Source organism: Sus scrofa, chromosome 5 (assembly GCF_054392235.1).
Source record: "Sus scrofa isolate SSC_HxYL_T2T_F1_AM1 chromosome 5, Sscrofa_HxYL_maternal_Yorkshire_Landrace_v2.0, whole genome shotgun sequence".
Classification (NCBI taxonomy): domain Eukaryota; kingdom Metazoa; phylum Chordata; class Mammalia; order Artiodactyla; family Suidae; genus Sus; species Sus scrofa.
In genome coordinates, this window is record NC_139387.1 from 56,962,803 (window position 1) to 56,981,294 (window position 18,492).

At 37.6% G+C, this 18,492-nt stretch overlaps 1 protein-coding gene across 22 annotated transcripts in view; it reads left to right on the forward strand.

The window, feature by feature from the left end:
- SOX5 (SRY-box transcription factor 5) overlaps window positions 1–17,983 on the forward strand; it is a 527,302-nt gene extending 509,319 nt beyond the window's left edge. For all 22 annotated transcript variants that reach the window (XM_084956582.1, XM_084956577.1, XM_021092957.2 and 19 more), the window contains 4 exons: window positions 941–1,049; window positions 3,706–3,879; window positions 10,323–10,539; window positions 12,953–17,983. In XM_084956582.1, coding sequence (XP_084812708.1) covers window positions 941–1,049; window positions 3,706–3,879; window positions 10,323–10,539; window positions 12,953–13,256 — 804 coding nt within the window. In that variant the 3' untranslated portion in view covers window positions 13,257–17,983. The remainder of the gene's footprint in view (window positions 1–940; window positions 1,050–3,705; window positions 3,880–10,322; window positions 10,540–12,952) is intronic.
- The last annotated feature ends 509 nt before the right edge of the window (window positions 17,984–18,492 follow it).

The following is an 18,492-nucleotide window of genomic DNA, read 5'->3' on the forward strand; positions in this document are numbered from 1 at the left end:
ATTTAATGAAATCTAATAGGTGATTTTCTTAAAGCTGTTTTGGGATGCCATCATCCTCAGAGCAATGATGGAGAATGCTAGAGAAAGTTGTCAACCTTTTACCTTAGGCTTTCCGGTTCTTAGAATCACCCAATTATTGACTTTAGAAGTAGATTAAAATCTCTTGTGGTTTACATTAGGCATTATATTTTTCTTGAAAATAATTTAGTTTGTCATGCCATGTTCTCCCTGAATTCAAATCGTGCACTGCATGCTTTCAAATGACTTGATGTCTTCGCGGATCTAATTTTGGTATATTTGTATCTCAAATAATTCGCCAACTCAATATTTTGGCTTAGCAATCCAAATCAAATTGTGGTCCAAGTAGCAGGCACTCACATTGAATGTACAGAGACTTGACAAGCAATTAGCAATGAATATTTAAACATCTTCATTACCCTTGCATGAGGAATGCAGATGGCATTTAGGGAGATGGCAACCAGAGGGCACTACTGTGAATTATGTTTCTATCATTTGGTCACCTGACTATTGGAAGACTTTGTCTGGGCCCCATGCCACTTCTATACTTTCCCTGTCTGGCTAAAAATAAAGCAGGCATTCCAAATGTTGTAAAACAGGTTTTGCTTCCATAAAATTTCTGTGCACATTTTGTGATTTGGGAAGGTTGTCTCTAAGGATCCCGGCATACATCCCTTAGGCAGAGCAACCCCAAATGCCAAGACTGTATAGGGGATTCTAAGAACCAGAGTTCCTTCAAAAACCCACTCATAATTTGCTTCAATGACCTCAGTGCCTGGGCTGAGTATGCACAGGTGAATAAATCAACATCTCATCCCTTCCCTAAGTGAATATAGTATCTATGGCACACACACAAAAAAAAGTTCTCTGAAGAATTATAATTTTCAGATTGAGCTCTCATTATAAATTTCTTTTTTTAAAGGAAAAAACAACACTGGAGAGTCTGACTCAGCAACTGGCAGTTAAACAGAATGAAGAAGGAAAATTTAGCCATGCCATGATGGATTTCAATATGAGTGGAGATTCCGATGGTTTGTGAAATTTTTTGTACTTTTTCAGTAGTGTGCAGAGGTGTCTATTTAGCACCAATTAAAACTATTAAAAAATATACCAACAGCCACCTCATGCCTGGTCATAACGATAAGAGTTCACATTTTCTGAGCAGTTCCCATGTGCCGAACCCTGTGCTGAGTGCTTTGTATAGACTGTCTCATTACCCCCAGCAAAACCTGTGAGATAAATACTATTAACAGAGATTGGCCCTTAGGAATTTTGAGTCATTCTTTCCAAGACTGCAGGGCTCTAAGTGCCAAAGGCAGGTCTTGGATTCAAGAGGGTGTGATTCTAAAGCAAATGCTCCCGATCAGCATCTACCCTGTCTGTCGCTTCCCTATTTCTTATAGTTTTCAGTTGTCAAACCCTGACCGGAATACGGGGCTCAGAGGACATTTTCAGGATGGTTTTTTTTTTTTTGCACTGGGGACCCTTTCTCTCTTACACTGTCTACCACACAGTCAGGAGTCCCACCTCCCATCTGTTACCTGACTACAACTCCAGCTGTGCAGTCTTCTGCTTCCCTCATGTGCCTCAAGATTTCTGTTGTCTGTGTCATCCGTGAACATTCTAAACATCTACAGAGACAACTCAATAAATTGATGCTCTAATTCTGATAGCCCAGCAAAGAGGGAAGAAGAAGAAAGTGGTATTCCTCTGACACTGAACCTTGACAGGGACCCTCTCTCGAATGTCAGGTGACATACATTCATTTTAAGAATTCAACTTTGTTGCTATGGCAGAAGTTCCCTGAATAGAGAAAAGATGGCACCAGGGCAAACTGGTGGGAAGCATACTTAAGAAGAGAAGGACTTCCCTTGAATCCCCCAAATACACAGCTGTCTCCTCTGTGCCTTGGGCCAATTCTCCTTCTAAATCTCATTCTGCACTAGCCAGGGGACTAGCTGCACTTGAGCATTTAACCGATAATTCTGTCAAGACAAAATTTTATTGAATTGGATAGCCAAGAAATTCTGTGGTTTTCTAGCCTGTTGTAGCCAAACATTTCCTTCTCTTTTCTACTTTGTTTGGCTAAGATAAACCTGGCCTGAGTACATACAAAGTGCTTGTTTAGCTTTGATGAAGTCACATAATGTTCATTTTATTGCTTATGTTCTGTAAGGTGTAAGAACAAGAAATGGCAGATGTGCAAATGATCATTTGATAGTTAGAAACCCATTTTAGAAAGATGTCACCATATATTTGCACTCATTTTTGCCAATAAAAAGACAGTTACTGGTAATAACACATTTCATAAATTTTAAGTTGTATTAGCATGCTAAAATAAACCCATGGTAAGCAGCATTAAAAATCAAAATTTTGTTGCTCTTATTTGTTAAATCCAATCATGCTTTATGCAAAATATTTTCCAATCTTCATAAGACCAAAGAGCATATTATGAAAGAGCAATGATGAGAAACTCCAAATATGCTGTGTTTTTTTGTTTGTTGCAATAGAGGTCTTCGAGTCTAGGTAATTTTGGTTCATTCCTATTCCTTCAAATTAAGAAAAGAAAGGAAAAGAAGTGTGAAGGAAGAAAAGTGGCACTTTTATTGATATTACAAGCTCTAAAAATCCCCAAAATATTTAAATTTTTTACATGCTGCCATGTAAAAATGCTACCATCTCTCTCATCTTTTGTAATGATCACCCTGAAAAAGTTAGCATCAGGGTTCTTGGTATTTTTCCCCTTCTCCTTATTTTCTTTGCCTAATTTCAAGTAGCTCTTGAAGCAGTTTAATCTACTAAAGCCATTCTACAAAAAGTCAGAAGCCTAGAGGAGTGACTGCACCTCCCATAGGTTCCATTGTGACTCTTGGTTGCATTTTATCATCCTGAGTCATGCTAATTGGAAGATAATCAGCATTGGGTCTCTTTGGATAACTTAGATGTTAAGGGGGGAAATTCAGGGAAATATGTGACTGTAGACTTTCGAAGAAATGATAGTGATGTAACTATTCCTTTGTTCTTTTTCTACTTCAGATATCCTTTGGGGAACAGACTGTCATTGCTGCATCAGCATATTTCACGCATTTATTAACACACATAATTTTAAAGGAGTCAGACACACTACAAGAAATATCTACATTGTGTTTTAACCTCAAACATTTATTTAGTAGTGTTTTTATTTATATAACCTAAGAGAGGAAAGGGCCCTGAGTACACCACGTTCTGACAGTCTTTAGGTAGCAGAGACTCATCTTTCCCTGTAGTCACCCCTTCTGCTGAAGACTGATATTTCACACTTTCTGAGCTTTTTGACCTAATCAATATTTCTACAGTACTGGCATGCCTATTGATCTAATCCAACTGTTATCTTTCCAGTTTGCATCAAAGATCACAGATTCAGGTTTCTTGTCTGCTCTTGAAAGTAAATGGTGAAACAGTCCATAGCCCATTGAAAGAAAGGTTAAATATATTAGAAGTGGATTAAAAAATACCAATACAACATTTGCCACCATGAGGCTTATCACAGAAACTTCATAAACGAGCATCTGGCTCAAGAACTAGAAGTGCTGTTATCAGATGTGCTTTTCCTTTTCACATATTTTAATGGACCAAAAAACAATAATGCAAGGAAGAGAACTGCCAAAAAATGTAACTCTAATGTGAAGCCGTGTTCCCTGTTTTTAGGAAGTGCTGGAGTCTCAGAATCAAGAATTTATAGAGAATCCAGAGGGCGTGGTAGCAATGAACCCCACATAAAGCGTCCAATGAATGCCTTCATGGTGTGGGCTAAAGATGAACGAAGGAAAATCCTTCAAGCCTTTCCCGACATGCACAACTCCAACATCAGCAAGATACTGGGTAAGGAGAGTATTCAGGGTTAAGAGATATATGAAATAAATATATAGTTCTCTCTTCTGCATTTGTCGAAAGAAACTGGATTCAGAGGCCAGGAACTCATGTTTTCTACTTATCCAGAAATAAGCTGGACCATCATTGATTGACCCTTCTCTTCTGATGGTGAAGCAGTCCATGTTCATCACGAAACTGCCCAAAATCTGTAGCTAATTGCCTTGTGTGTTTCTGTACTAGCTGTTGTAATATTTTCTCTTCTTAAAAAATCTAAAAATATTTGTACCAAGACTAGGAAGAAGCGTTCTTTTCAGATAAGCTACTCCGTTTGGTATCGGCCAGGCTTATTTCTTTGTGGACTACAGAATTCGTCCTGTTGTGGGGGAGGGGGTGGAGGTGATGATGTTTGTTCTAGTACTATAACTGAACATCAGTTTAGATCGTCAAGATACAAGAAGCTGTTGAGTGTGTATTTTTAAATTTTTACTTTTAATAACCTTACATATATTTTCAGTACCATTTAAAAAGGGACTTTTTCTGCTATGGCAGCTTTCAGCTTAACATGGCAAAGTACATATTTACCTAGTGTACATAGATACACAGCAAACATGGGTGAGAGGAAAGAGTACTGATTATAAAGAGACCTATTATACACTGATTTAAGTCCCAGAAAGAAGGAAGAGAGGATTCCATTTCTTTGGTGCTATTCTTTTGACATGATCATCATCATTATTGTCATCCTCTTCATTATCTTTTATCTTCACCCTCAAGTAGGCGTGGTGCCCAGATTCTGGACAACCTAAGCAAATTTTCATTATTCTCTGACTTCTAAGAGCTAAGTGATAAGAAATAGAATAGGAACACTTAACTCTATCAGCAGATTTTGTCTGTGACAAATAAGTAATAAAATTTATCAAAGTTATTAAAACTTTATTAAAATCTGTAATGCCTTTGGAATTACAGGTACTTAGTGTAGTGCGCCTTTTGGTTCTGTACATTAAGGAACCAGTCATCTGAAAGTAGTTACCAAACATGTATCTGTGTTTTTATGATCTCATATTTTCAACAATGGTAATAGATGCCACCCAGTCCAGAGCATGCATTTGTAATGAAACAAAAGCAAATAAAAACTGCATCTCGATTTTCATCTAAATGATTTTGAGAGCTTTAGATGAAGGTGATCTCAAAAGATATGAACATGTGAAGCTGTAAGTGTACATAGAACACATGAATATTTATGGATAAATATGTATGAATATTTATGTATAATATATATCCATGTATAATCAAAAACCAGAACTGATCAAAAGAAAGTGCATTTTTTTTGCATCTCTACCGTCTCTGAACTGTTTTTCTTTCTTAGAACTATATTCTACCTTCCATATGAATTTTTTCATTTTTAGAAAAATACCACATCTGTTTCATTTGGCATAACTCTAGAAAGGATACAATACTTTAGGTAAGCTTACTTCATATTTTAGTATGTCAATTATTCTGAAATTAGCAATCCCCAAATGTCAAAAAACATCCCAACAAACTACAAAGTAAAATTGTTTCATGTCTTTATATCACTCAGTCCATGTGTCTGACTACTAAAAAAATAATAATCGCTGATTAAAACTTTGTCCTAAGTAGAGGAGAAATATCAGTTTTGATGATGTCAAATATTTTAGGAAATAGAGCAAGAGTCTTCATGGAAAAGAGGTGACTGGCTAAAAGTATTCCTTTCTGGTTTAAAGGAAAGGCTGTTAGAATGACTACATGATTATATCATAATAAGCTTCATGAAAGAGAATGCTCCCTAATTGAATTAAGATTTTCAGTGAAATTGTGTTCATGAAAGATATAGCAGGAAAAAGACCCACTGAGGTGTTTGGGGCCTCAAAATTTAGTCATAGCTTCAAATAAATAAGTGATCTTCAAATATCCACAAGATCATTCTAAATGGCTCATTTCATATAAAAGTACAAAGAAAGCTTGATGTTTTCCTTTTTACTGATTGTTTTGGATAACAGCCTCCGACAGCATGCCGCTAATTCATTCTGCTTAAAACAGGCGCTTGAGCTGGGTTGACATTTTACGTAGTCTCTGGGGATCCTAGTTGACATTTTAAAGGGCTTCTAAGCATTTTATAATACCCTAAAATCTGGTTTTAATAAGCCATTCTGCTGAAATTGTTAACATAAGGAATCACCTTTTACTGTTTGGCACTAGATCAGGGGATGGGGGACATCTTTTTCTGATTAGATATACAGTAGTTGGAGTAAAATGTGCAAATTCATTGCAGACCCCATGGAGATGACACTGTTGCTCAGCTTAAACTCTTCATTTTTATTGTATTGCCAGATTTAGAACGGAAAAGAGCACTTTCAAGACCAATTTTTTGTTCTTATTTTGAACATCAGATATTCTTAATTGAAATCGTCTTTTTTGTCATCAGGACGAATACCTAAATGTAATTATTATTAATTTTTTTTATTGTAGAAGGCTTAATTCTTTTTCCATTGTTTTTCCCTTTTTTTTCTTTTCTTTCCTTTTCTTTAGCTGCTCCATGGCATGTGGAGTTCCAAGGCCAGGGATCAGATCCGAGCCTCATTTGCAACCTAAGCCACAGTTGTGGCAATGCTGGATCCATAACCCACTGTGCAGGGCTGGGGATCGAATCTCCACCGTGTCCCAGTGCTCCCAAGATGCCGCCAATCCCATTGCACCACAGCAGCAACTCCTGTTTTTGTTTTTGTTTTTTTGTTTTGTTTTGTTTTGTTTTTTTCCTTTTGAAAACAACAGGGAGGGAGTTCCCGTCATGGCTCAGTGGTTAGTGAATCCGACTAGGAACCATGAGGTTGCAGGTGCAATCCCTGGCCTCGCTCAGTGGGTTAAGGATATCTGGCATTGCCGTGAGCTGTGGTGTAGGTCGCAGATGTGGCTTGGATCCCATGTTGCTCTGGCTCTGGTGTAGGCCAGCAGCTACAGTTCCAATTAGAACCCTAGCCTGAGAACCTCCATATGCCAAGGGAGCAGCCCTAGAAAAGGCAAAAAGACCAAAAGGAAAAAAAGAAAAAAGAAAACAACAGGGAACTTACTCCCTGTCCATGGTTCAGGGTAACCATGCCCAGCCAGCCATGCCCAAATAAAGGAGACATTTTCTTCTCTTTTGAAGAAATCTGAAGTGCTATCCTACCACTCCTAGCATGTGTTTCAGGGGTTTACATCACAGCTACAAACAGTAGTTGTTGTACCTGCAAAGCCATTGAAACCAAAACCAAACTTGTTACTTGATTAATCCCATTTGAAAGCTATTATTAAAAAATGAAAACTACTTTTGCCACCAAACTGAACCACTCTTCTGCTCAGTCATAAAATGGAGTAGTTAGCTTGAGCATTAACCAGGTCCAAATGGTACCTTAATTCTTAATTTTGAAAAGATCTTAATGATATGGCCATATTTAAAAATATAGTTTGGAATTCAGTGATAGTTCAGAGGAATTATATTATCAAGTATCAAGATACTGTGTCTTCGGTTCATACCAGAGTTGGAAGCTAACTTATTTGAGAATTTACGCATCTTTTATTACTCTTTTTCCATGGCATTTTAGCCAGAACAACTTTAAGTTCCTCTGATCCCTTTACCACTACAAGGTCTTGAGCATAACATTCCTCCTCCACAGGCCATGCTTTTTGCAACGATACCTTCCTGAGCTATGAGAAGATTGACTCAAGCTCTTTATCATATGTTCTCATAAGCTTCCTGTACTTTCCACCATTATAATTAAACCAATGCATTTAATGTATTTCTTCTCTGCTAGAATATGAGCTCCGAGAATATAGGAACCATAATGATTCACCATTGCACGTCCGATAATACAGCATCATGCCCTTAGTAGGAAATCTAAAAACAGCTCTTGCTTTCCAAGGCAGGTTACTTTGAGGCATGAATACTCCCTTTCCTTAGGGAAAAAAAATGTTATCTTTTGAACTTATAGAATATTTAAACTTAGGGAAGACTGGCAATTCCTACTCTAATGGAGAATGCTAGTTTCTCTGTTCTATTCAGTGATAAAAATAGGTAGTGGATTTTAAGTCAACCATCCTTGATCCACTGTTCAGTTTCTATAGTTATTCAATAAGTTATTCTGCTAAGTTCACTTTTCTACTCCCTATTTACTGAGGTTCAGAATTCTGGTATGAACACTTATAAGAAACTATGAGAAGAATTAATCCAGTTCAGTAGTAGGTAGCTTAACTTGTGTTGATATTTGCGCTGAGAATAGCATAGAGATTTTCACGTACCTCTAGAAAATAATATTGGGCCATAAAGAATGTGAGATTGTACCTTCAAAGGATATGGCCTAAATGTTGGACACTGCTTTTAAACACAAGTTTGAGAAAGGAATATAAAGATGATGTCTATTGTTTGAACTGTAACCTGAGTTTCTATTGTAAATATAATGGAATCATATTAGCTCTAGATTGGAAAAAATCTGTTTGTAAACTTTTGAAACACCCATGTGGATATATTCACCCAGGTAACATCTTGTCCAATAGGAAACAGTTCTAAGGGAGGAGATGCTGTTCCTTTCTCTGCATTCCTGTAATAAATATAAAGCCCATATTGAAATCACTGCATTTGTAGGAAAAAACTGTTCATCAGTGAGCTATTTGTATTTGAGATACGGAGTTATGGTTGAGTAAAGAATTCATTCGAAAGGTTTAAGATGCCTAGATGACTTTGGAAGGCAAGTAAGAACAGCAGTGCCAGTACATATTTAGTTGGGATCTCCTAATTCCAGTTATTTTGGTCTTTGTGCATTTGGGTAGAGTTGAGCTGATTACTTGCAGAGAAATATCTGCAAATAAACAGATTTTTCTTACATGCTTAATCAAAAGTAAACATTACTACTACTGCTATTACTACTACACTTAGCCGTACTGATAGAATCAAAGCTTTAAATCATATCTATATTGAGAACTAGCATATACTATTTTTAATTAAGCTTCAGAACAGTTGTTTTTCACAATCCTAGTTGAATCCAAACCAAAATTAAAAGTGAAAAGAAAAAAAAATCCAATTAGGGTTAATATTACTAATGCATGCTATATCACAGGAAGTGACATTTTTATGTAATATCGAAAGTGGTTTACTAAGAGAAAAATATTCCTGAACACATACTTCTTACTGTGTTTAAGCCTCTGTTAGAACATATATAGTGGATGAGTGGAGGTATGCAAGGATGTACATCGTACCACACTTTCAATTCCATCAAACCTGAGTTTGTAGAGTTCCCTGGTGGCCTAGGATCTGGCATCATTGCTGCAGTGGCACAGGTTCAAGCCCGGGCCCTGGAACTTCTGCATGCTGCAGGTGCAACCAAAAAAAAAACACCTGAATTTGAGTCACCGATCTGCAGTTTAATAGTTGGGTGACCCTGGCTTTCATTTATTTGAACTACAGTTTTTCCATCTATGAAAATAGGTGTAAATGCTGTCTCTTTTATAAGACTGTGGTAAAAAGATAAAAATGAAAAAACTTACATAAAGTTTTTAGCGTTGTATCTAGCACATAGTAGTTCCTCAGTGCATGTTCATTAATATATTTTTATATAATTAAAATTTTGATGAAAAGAATGTTTAACTGCAGTTACGTAAGCATACCTAAACATTTGGGACAGAATGAGAATTACATTTAATATATGTTAGAAGGCTTTGTAATAAGTAATGTCCACCCATATAAAAATACTCAATAATTAGAAAATTACCTTCAGGTTCAAAATATGTAATGAGGGAGTTCTCGTCATGGCTTAGGGGAAACGAATCTGACTTGGAACCATGAGGTTGCAGGTTCAATCCCTGGCCTTGCTCAGTTGGTTAAGGATTCGGCATTGCCGTGAGCTGTGGTGTGGGTTGCAGATGTGCCTCAGATCTGGCGTCGCTGCAGATGTGGCATAGGCTGGCAGCTGTAGCTCCGCTTAGACCCCTAGCCTGGGAACCTCCACATGCTGTGGGTGCAGCCCTTAAAAAAGCAAACAAAACAAAACAAAACAAAAAAACAATAAACAAAATATGTAATGAGTTTTTGCATAACTTTTCAGTTCAGGGTCGAATTAAATTGTGGTCTAATGTAGAAATCAAAGATAACAAGATACCACCATTATCTCATCTGTGAGCTTCTAAGTATATAATGTACAAGTTTGGCTACATTGTTCATTCAATCCAGAAAAAAAAAAATGCTTAGTGTTTGTATCTGTGGGTACAGTTTCTTAGACGACCCAGCCACCAACACCTGTGTTCTTGACTCACACCTCCTGGGTCAAAGCTCATGAATCGTAATCGTTTTTATGCATCTCTGGGACTTGGCCAACACTTTCACTTGTGATGGTCGTATTCTCCATTATATCTTTGTAAGATCCTCAGTTGTTATGCCTGTGGGAATGCTAACCTTTTTTTCCTCCCAGGATCTCGCTGGAAAGCTATGACAAACCTAGAGAAACAGCCATATTACGAGGAGCAAGCCCGTCTCAGCAAACAGCACCTGGAGAAGTACCCCGACTACAAATACAAGCCCAGGCCAAAGCGCACCTGCCTGGTGGATGGCAAGAAGCTGCGCATCGGCGAGTACAAGGCCATCATGCGGAACAGGCGGCAGGAGATGAGGCAGTACTTCAACGTTGGGTATGTACCTTCCCTCCTTTTTCCGTCCAGAGCATTTCCCGTGACACTTAATGGGATGTAAAATATATTTGCTTAGTTGCAAAGCAGAATTTTGAGAAGGAACCTGAGTACACACAGTGTATGTTCAGAGACTAGGCTGTCTCCCATTTAATTCTGAGAAAGAATGCTGTGAGCTCACTCCAGGCTCCTAGAACAGCGACTTGGGCGAGAGAGCTTTAGTAACAGCTGGCTTGAGAATAGAGTATATGGGGAGTTCCCATCATGGCTCAGCGGTTAACAAACCCGATTAGAATCCATGAGAATGTGGGTTTGACCCCTGGCCTCACTCAGAGGGTTAAGGATCCGGCGTTGCCATGAGCTGTGGTGTAGGTCACAGATGCTGCTCAGATCCTGTGTTGCTATGGCTTCAGTGTAGGCTGGCGGCTACAGTTCTTATTGGTCCCCTAGCCTGGGAACCTCCATGTGCTGTGGGAGAGGCCCTAGAACGACCAAAAAAAAAAAAAAAGTAGAATATATGAGAGTAAATCATTTTCAAGTTTGGTTATTAAAAACTTAGAAGCCTTACTGGTTCTTTTCCTTGCCGGTTTTCATTACTTCCAAGACTTCACAGTGATAAATTCCACAGCAACTAACCACTCAGTTGAGATAATACAACATAAAAGTGATTCCAAAAGAAACACTTGTTTCTGAGTATGGGGGGGCCTCTGGACTCTCAAGTCACATGTGTGGCCTTAGGAGATCACAAAGAGGAGGGATTCTGTTTAGGGCCCAACAAGGTTGTGAATGGGAAGGTTTGCTTAAGAATGCCTTGCTCAATATAAATTACCCTGCTTCCCATGGCGGGAGCTGCAAATGCATTGCCTCTTCAGAATTTTCTCAGAAAAGCCCAGAAATTGGAGTTCCCATTGTGGCTCAGCAGTAATGAACTTGACTAGCATCCATGAGGATTCAGGTTCAATCCCTGGCCTCCCTCAGTAGGTTAAGGATCAGCATTGCCGTGAGCTGCAGTGTAGGTCAAAGGTGTGGCTCAGATCTGGCATTACAGTGGCTGTGGCATAGGCCAGCAGCTGCAGCTCTGATTTGATCCCTAGCCTGGGAACAGGTATGGGCCTAAAAATAAAAAAATAAAAAATTTAAAAAATAAAAAAAAAAACCAAAAAACAGCAACAACAAAAACCCCACAGAAGTAAAGTTGTTCATATTTGGTACAGTAAATAAGATCCCCAGGAGCTTCTTAGAATAATGAATATTGGGAGTTCCTGTTGTGGCGCGGTGGTTAATGAATCCGACTAGGAGTCATGAGGTTTCGGGTTCAATCCCTGGCCTCACTCAGTGGGTTAAGCTCAGGCGTTGCCATGAGCTGTGGTGTATGTTGCAGACATGGCTCAGATCCCCAGTTGCTGTGGCTTTGGTGTAAGCCGGCATCTACAGCTCCGATTAGATCCCCTAGCCTGGGAACCTCCATATGCCGCAGGAGTGGCCCTAGAAAAGGCAAAAAGACAAAAAAAAAAAAAAAAGAAGAATGAATATTGTTCTGAAAATGGCTAGAGGATACTTAAACAACCACCACAACAACAACTTTTCAAATCTCTCCTATTCCCTCCATTCCCATGAAAATGTCTGGTTGCTCTATACAGTGTCTGTGATTTATATCCAGTGCATGACTCTTCTCCATGCTGAGCACAAAACCCAGCAGTCCTTGGGGAAATAGTAAACTTATGAATGAATGAAAGAAGGCATGAGTGAACATCATCTACTTCTTCCCCCCACTGAAGACTGTTTCAGGAGGAGGTAGACCACGTGATATTGTTCTGGGCAACAAAGTTTTATTTCGAGAGCTCTAATACTTTAGGGTTTTTCCATTAAGATTGAATTATCTTTAGGTTTAATTCTTAAAAAAAAAAAAAAACTGTTTCTAGGAGTTCCCACTGTGGCACAGTAGGTAAATGATCTGGTGTTGTCTCTGTGGAGCCACAGGTTTGATCCCTATGAACTCAACTTATGCTGTGGGTGTAGCCTAAGAAGAGAAAAACTAAGTAAAAAATTTTTAAAAAATGAAAAACCATTTGGACATGTTATTGTGAAGGAAAAATTAACTTGGGGTCAAGGACTTGAGTTCTGCTTAACTTTCTGCACCTCAGTTCCTTTTCAGAAAATAGAATAGTAACAAAACAGAATGATTTTAAGACTCAAAGGGGTAATGCACATGCAAATGCCTTGTCATCTATAAGGCACTGTAAAGAAATAAGGGATCAGGATAGGAATAGGATACAGTTTTTAAAATGTCAGCAGTAGGGTGCAAATCACTATGTGGAGTTGGACAAGACGAGCAAATTAATTATACAGTAAGAGGTGCACTTACTCGAACTGCCCACTCACGCATGGTCTCTTTTTGGGAATTCCTCTCTGACAGGCAACAAGCACAGATCCCCATCGCCACTGCTGGCGTTGTGTACCCTGGAGCCATCGCCATGGCGGGAATGCCCTCCCCTCACCTGCCCTCGGAGCACTCAAGCGTGTCCAGCAGCCCGGAGCCTGGGATGCCTGTTATCCAGAGCACTTACGGTGTGAAAGGAGAGGAGCCACACATCAAAGAAGAGATCCAGGCTGAGGACATCAACGGAGAAATTTATGATGAGTACGATGAGGAGGAAGACGATCCAGATGTAGATTATGGGAGTGACAGTGAAAACCATATTGCAGGACAAGCCAACTGATAAGGGTCAAAAGATGGTCATGACCTTAGGACTTAAAGAAGCCCTAGCTGGTTCATCCTTACCAGTGGCCAAGCACATTAACTTTCTCATACACTGACTGTTACTTTAACTGTTAGTCTTAAATAGTTGGGACATCAGCTGACTAATAGACCTCAGCCTCAAAAGGCTCGGAAAGGAAATCAAAATACAACAAGCAAACAACAATATCAACAACAAGAGATTGAAATAAGCTATGGGTAAATATAATGCCAGTAATTCAGCTGCTACATCCAAGCACTGAAGTCTTACCCGTCAACTTTTTTTTTTAATAAACTTTATGGCTGTTTGTTCTACAATGTTCTAGAAATTCTCACTCAGGTACACAGTGCCAACAAGTGGCTTGTGAATGTGTTTTGTTGTTTTGTGCTACAATTTTTAAAAAGAAATAAGTTTTGTTTTTTGGGGTTTCTGGGTGTTTTCCTTTTCTTTCTTTTCCTTTCTTTTTTTTTTTTTTTTTTTTTTTTTTTTGGTAATGCACCTGACAGAAAAAAAAGAAAGATGAATTTCTCTTTACTTCTCTCCACCTTTTCCATCTCTATACTTTAAAGATGGAAGTCTGTGCATGGGGGGGAAGAGGGAAAAAGAGCCTGTTTTTAACTTCCTTGCTATCCACCACAAAATAAGCAATCCTTTTCTTTAGAGGACTTTCTTTATCTATTGCACACCACACTACATCTTTGAGCAAGTGCCAAATTTGTACCGAAGTATTGACCCAGTTGATTTTTTTTCCCCTTCCTTTCTCCTGTTCCTTCTTAAATTAGGACAGTGTTATATCTTAGACAATCCCTTGAAAAAACCTGAAATACCAGCAGCTGGTGAGATTTGACTTTTTTTTTTTTTAATGGAAACTGTAGGTGCTGTTCTCAGGTGAAAAGAGAGAGAGAGAGAGACATAAGAAATTTAGAGAAAAAAATATTTTCTGATCTTGGATTTTTGTGTGTATGTATGTGTGTGATTATGGTACTAATAGGAATAACGTTGGACCATTGTGAGTTAAACCCACATCTGGGGATGAAATCCCACATCCTCCTAAGTGACTGGTCTGGAAGCAACCTTGACCTTGACTTTGCACTTCAAATGACAACTTAACCAATATAGGGCTCAGAAATTGTATTTTTAAATTACTAATATGATTATTATTGGATGGATCAGGTGGCCCTGTGTAATAGAGGGGTGCATGTATAACATGGAAGCTACTAGCAAACTGCTCCCAGATGTCCCTTCTCCCTGCTCAGTTGGTTCCACTAACATTTGCTACTTAATAATTTCTGTTTGTCTTTCCTGTTGATAACTTCGAGCAAAACAATCATTGTTTTCCTTGAATACATTTGCCAATTTTCCAGAAATACAGAATTTGTGTATTTCTTCAACATTCCATCCTTTCCTGATGAGGAAATGGAACTGATAATTTTCAAAGGTATTCTTCATCTCTCCATGAAATGAGGGGGAGGCCATTTGCATTTCAGAATTGTGGGCCATGTACATCTCGTGCCGTAAAAAGCAGGATTTGATTAAAATCACGGCAGCCCAACACGACGGAACCTGGCTGAACCCAGCAATCCCTGCACCGCTCTTTTCTTGCTGTAAGATGAAGCCACTGAAGTCCGGTTTTTCATTCCAGCAGAGGATGTGCTCAGAGCAACAACTGATGGTGACGGGGCTGCTTAGTTAGACTTCACCAGCCAAGTGCCAGGGCAGTCGTAGGGCTCGTACAAACAAACGCGACATCATTTAAAGTCAACCAGCACTGTTTGTGCGGAAGCATCAGACAGTAAATACTCCCACCAGTAGCTTGGATGTGCTATGGTTCCAGTCATCATTTTCCTATCCCACCCCCCCCCCAAAAAAATGACCTAAAGTTTGATTTTTACATATAAATAAGAAAAAAATACTTTTTATTTTTCTCTCTCTCAAAAGACTTGCTCTGGGGTTTTGCTTGGAGGAACTAATCATATCCTGCATGTCAGAGATTTTGTTTTTGTTTGTTTTTCTGTTTGTTTTTGATGACTGTATTTTCATTTGAACTGCCTCTTTTTGCTAGTGTTGTAATAATGATGATGATAAAATAATAATAATAATAATAGTAATAATAATAATAATGGTCAGCTGTTCCCAGATTAGTAAGTTATGTATAATTTATTTCTCCCTTTCTATTTTATTCTGCTCTGATTTGGAAGTGCAGCCAATAAGTTGTTAGATATTTAAAACAAATTTCCATCTCCAACATATATATATGTATACATATGTATACATACATATATATGTACACACACACATGCACACACATACACAATGTCATTTCTCCTTCCATAAGTTTTCTCCTTTCAAAAAATTTGGCCCCAACAATGTCAAGTTCTGGTATTTAATACATATGAGTGAATTAATAGGAGGGTCGTGTTCAATCTTAATTAACTTATGCTCTCATCACTCATTTTAGTTATTTAATTGCCACAGTCATCTAGAGCCAATTTTTTTGTTTTTGTTTGTTTTGTTTTTAAGCACTCTGGATAAAAAAAAATAGACACTTGTTTTTATATGGTTATTATGTACAATGTGAAAACAGATTTTTAAAAATTTGTTCTGTCTTTGTTAACAAATTTTTTCTGACTTCTGTGGGTTCACCTCTCACGTTTGCTGGATACTTATTTCCACCATGTTATAAAGATGCTTTGTTTTCATTTCATGACTTTGGGCTACAAGAATACTTTGTTTTAGCTCCAGGTAGAAGCCACTGAGGGCATTTACGGCTGAAACCAATTCTAATCCATTTACCAGAGAATTGACAAAACCCTCTGTTTGGCCTTTTTGTTTGTTTGTTTTATTTGAAGGGGAAAATGCAATTGTTAGTGGTGACCTGTAACTGCTGAAATTCAGAAATTTATTTTCATTTTACTTAGGTTTACATCAGAGAGACTAAACTGCGTGGACTGAAACAGAAATCAAGTCTATAGCCCTGTATTACCTTGTCTTCTTCTGACATCTAATTCACTGGGTGTCACGATTTTTTTTTTTTTTGCCTTAATTTTCCCCAAAAGAAAACAAAAAATCACATTAATGTTTAAAGTGCTTTGAAGTCATTTGATAAAAGGTGCTCTGAATGGCAGCCTATTGGGTTAGCACATTGCCTTTTTGGCATTTGATTGGCTTATAATTTTATAAAGGATCCTAAAACCTTGTATTCTTTTGTTGGGCCCCATGATGACCAAAAAAGGATAAAGGAGAGGAAATGAAAGTCAGATCAACTCAAATGAACAGAAAGCTTCCCTCCTCTCCTCTTTCCTACCTTCCTGTTTGCATTTCACATTCCTTTCTCTCTCTCTCTCTCTCTCTCTCTCTTTCTTTCTTTCTCTCTCTCTCTCACACACACACAGACACACACACACACACACACGCACACACAAGCTCACCCCAGTACTGAATACTTGCCAGAATTCTGTTTCTTATGGCCGTTTTGATCAGTTCTTCTAAAAATAGTCATGTTTTAATATGAATCTAAGAGACTGTCACTGGAGAAAATAGGCTAAAGTTACTCACTTATCAGTTACTAGTAATTTGGCTAGTTACTGCAATGAATAAAATACACGGTGGTTCTTCAGTACACTTATACCTAAACTAGTTAAGTCAATTTTTAACGTTTATTTGGCATCTGCAGTTGAGTTAACCATGTATAAAAATCCCTCCTTCCAAAGACTATAGTCATTATTGACACCAAATCCTCTTATAAGGAACAAATGCAAAAGAATTTCTTTGGTGAAATGATTTTGTAGATTTGATTTTGGAATAGACTTTTTAACCTTCATTCACTTAAAGAAAATTATCAACTCTTTTATGGTCCAGTTTCAGATATTTTCTTAATCCAGAAGATGTGACTGTTCCCAGAAGAAACTTCTTATGCCACATTTAAAACATCAAAAATAGTTACGTTTTCATTCATTCTAATGGGTAAATTATTTGAATTGTAATAACTGTATATCTACAAACAGGTTTATAAAATATTTGTCTATCAAGTTAATAGTAAAAAAATGATGGCGTCTGCAAGGAAAAATATGAAGCCCACTTAAAGTGGTTCAGAGATTTCTTTTGTCTTCTAGGGCAATAGGTTTTTGTTTAGACAGGCTTTTTCAGTATTTAATTTTAAAGTTTCCTATAACTGTCAGTTTCCCAGGTTGAAGATGACGTTGAGTTTTCTACTGATCGATGCTTGTCCTCCCCAGTGTTTCTGTCACTGGCTCACTAAAACAGTATTTATATAGCTCCACTGGCTTTAAAGCTCTTAGTCCTTCTAACATTTGGGATTTTACAAGGAAAAATGGGAAAAAGTAGAAAAGAGACAATCAAATGCCTGGAGCTTAAAACAAAGTATGTGCAACCTACCATCTCACTTGAAATTTAATAAAATAAATAATTATGTAAATATAACATAGAGTTATAGATTTATATTTTGTTCATAACACATAGTGTAATATAAGTTGTATATTTTCATGTTTTTGGTTTTATGTTATCATTCATGCCACAATAAAAAATAAAACAGGAGTTTATGTACTCTTAAAAAAAAAAGATGTGGGTTGCCACCAACCTGTTTTTTTTTTCTTTTTTTTTTTTTTGATTTTGTTTTTTGTTTTTGCATTCTCTTTTTTCAGTATTACTGCCATGCAAGGCACCAATAAAAACAGCAAATGTGTTCTTTACCTATTATACTGTGTTTCTTTCCACAATTCTTGGTATGGAAGTTTAATCATTAGTTTTCTTACAAGAAGTATGAAAAACTATTTCGTTTTCAATATAAATAACCCCACTTCCTGAAGTTGACTTTGGACTGAGTGTTTAAATCTTAGAGGTGGACATTCAAGAAAGCCTAGTTATAATGTGGCTCCTCTGAGAACTTCACTACAATGTCAAAGGGTATCCTTCTTAATATAATTGTCTAGTACATCCCACAGCCTGAAGCACCCTTAATGCGGTTTTACAAAGCTTTACACTATCACTGCAGCGGGGTTTCTACACTTTAGAATTGAATTTCATTCTGTTGTTTGTGCAGAAAAATTCTAAATTTCAAATTATGAATTTACTAAGAATTAGATGTAATTTTAACTTTTCTAATGGATATTTTTAAGTTCTTTAATATTTTGACATTTAACCTCTGGATTCTACTTTCAACTTTTTAAGCAAATGTTGCAACAAGCAGTCTCCTTTCCCA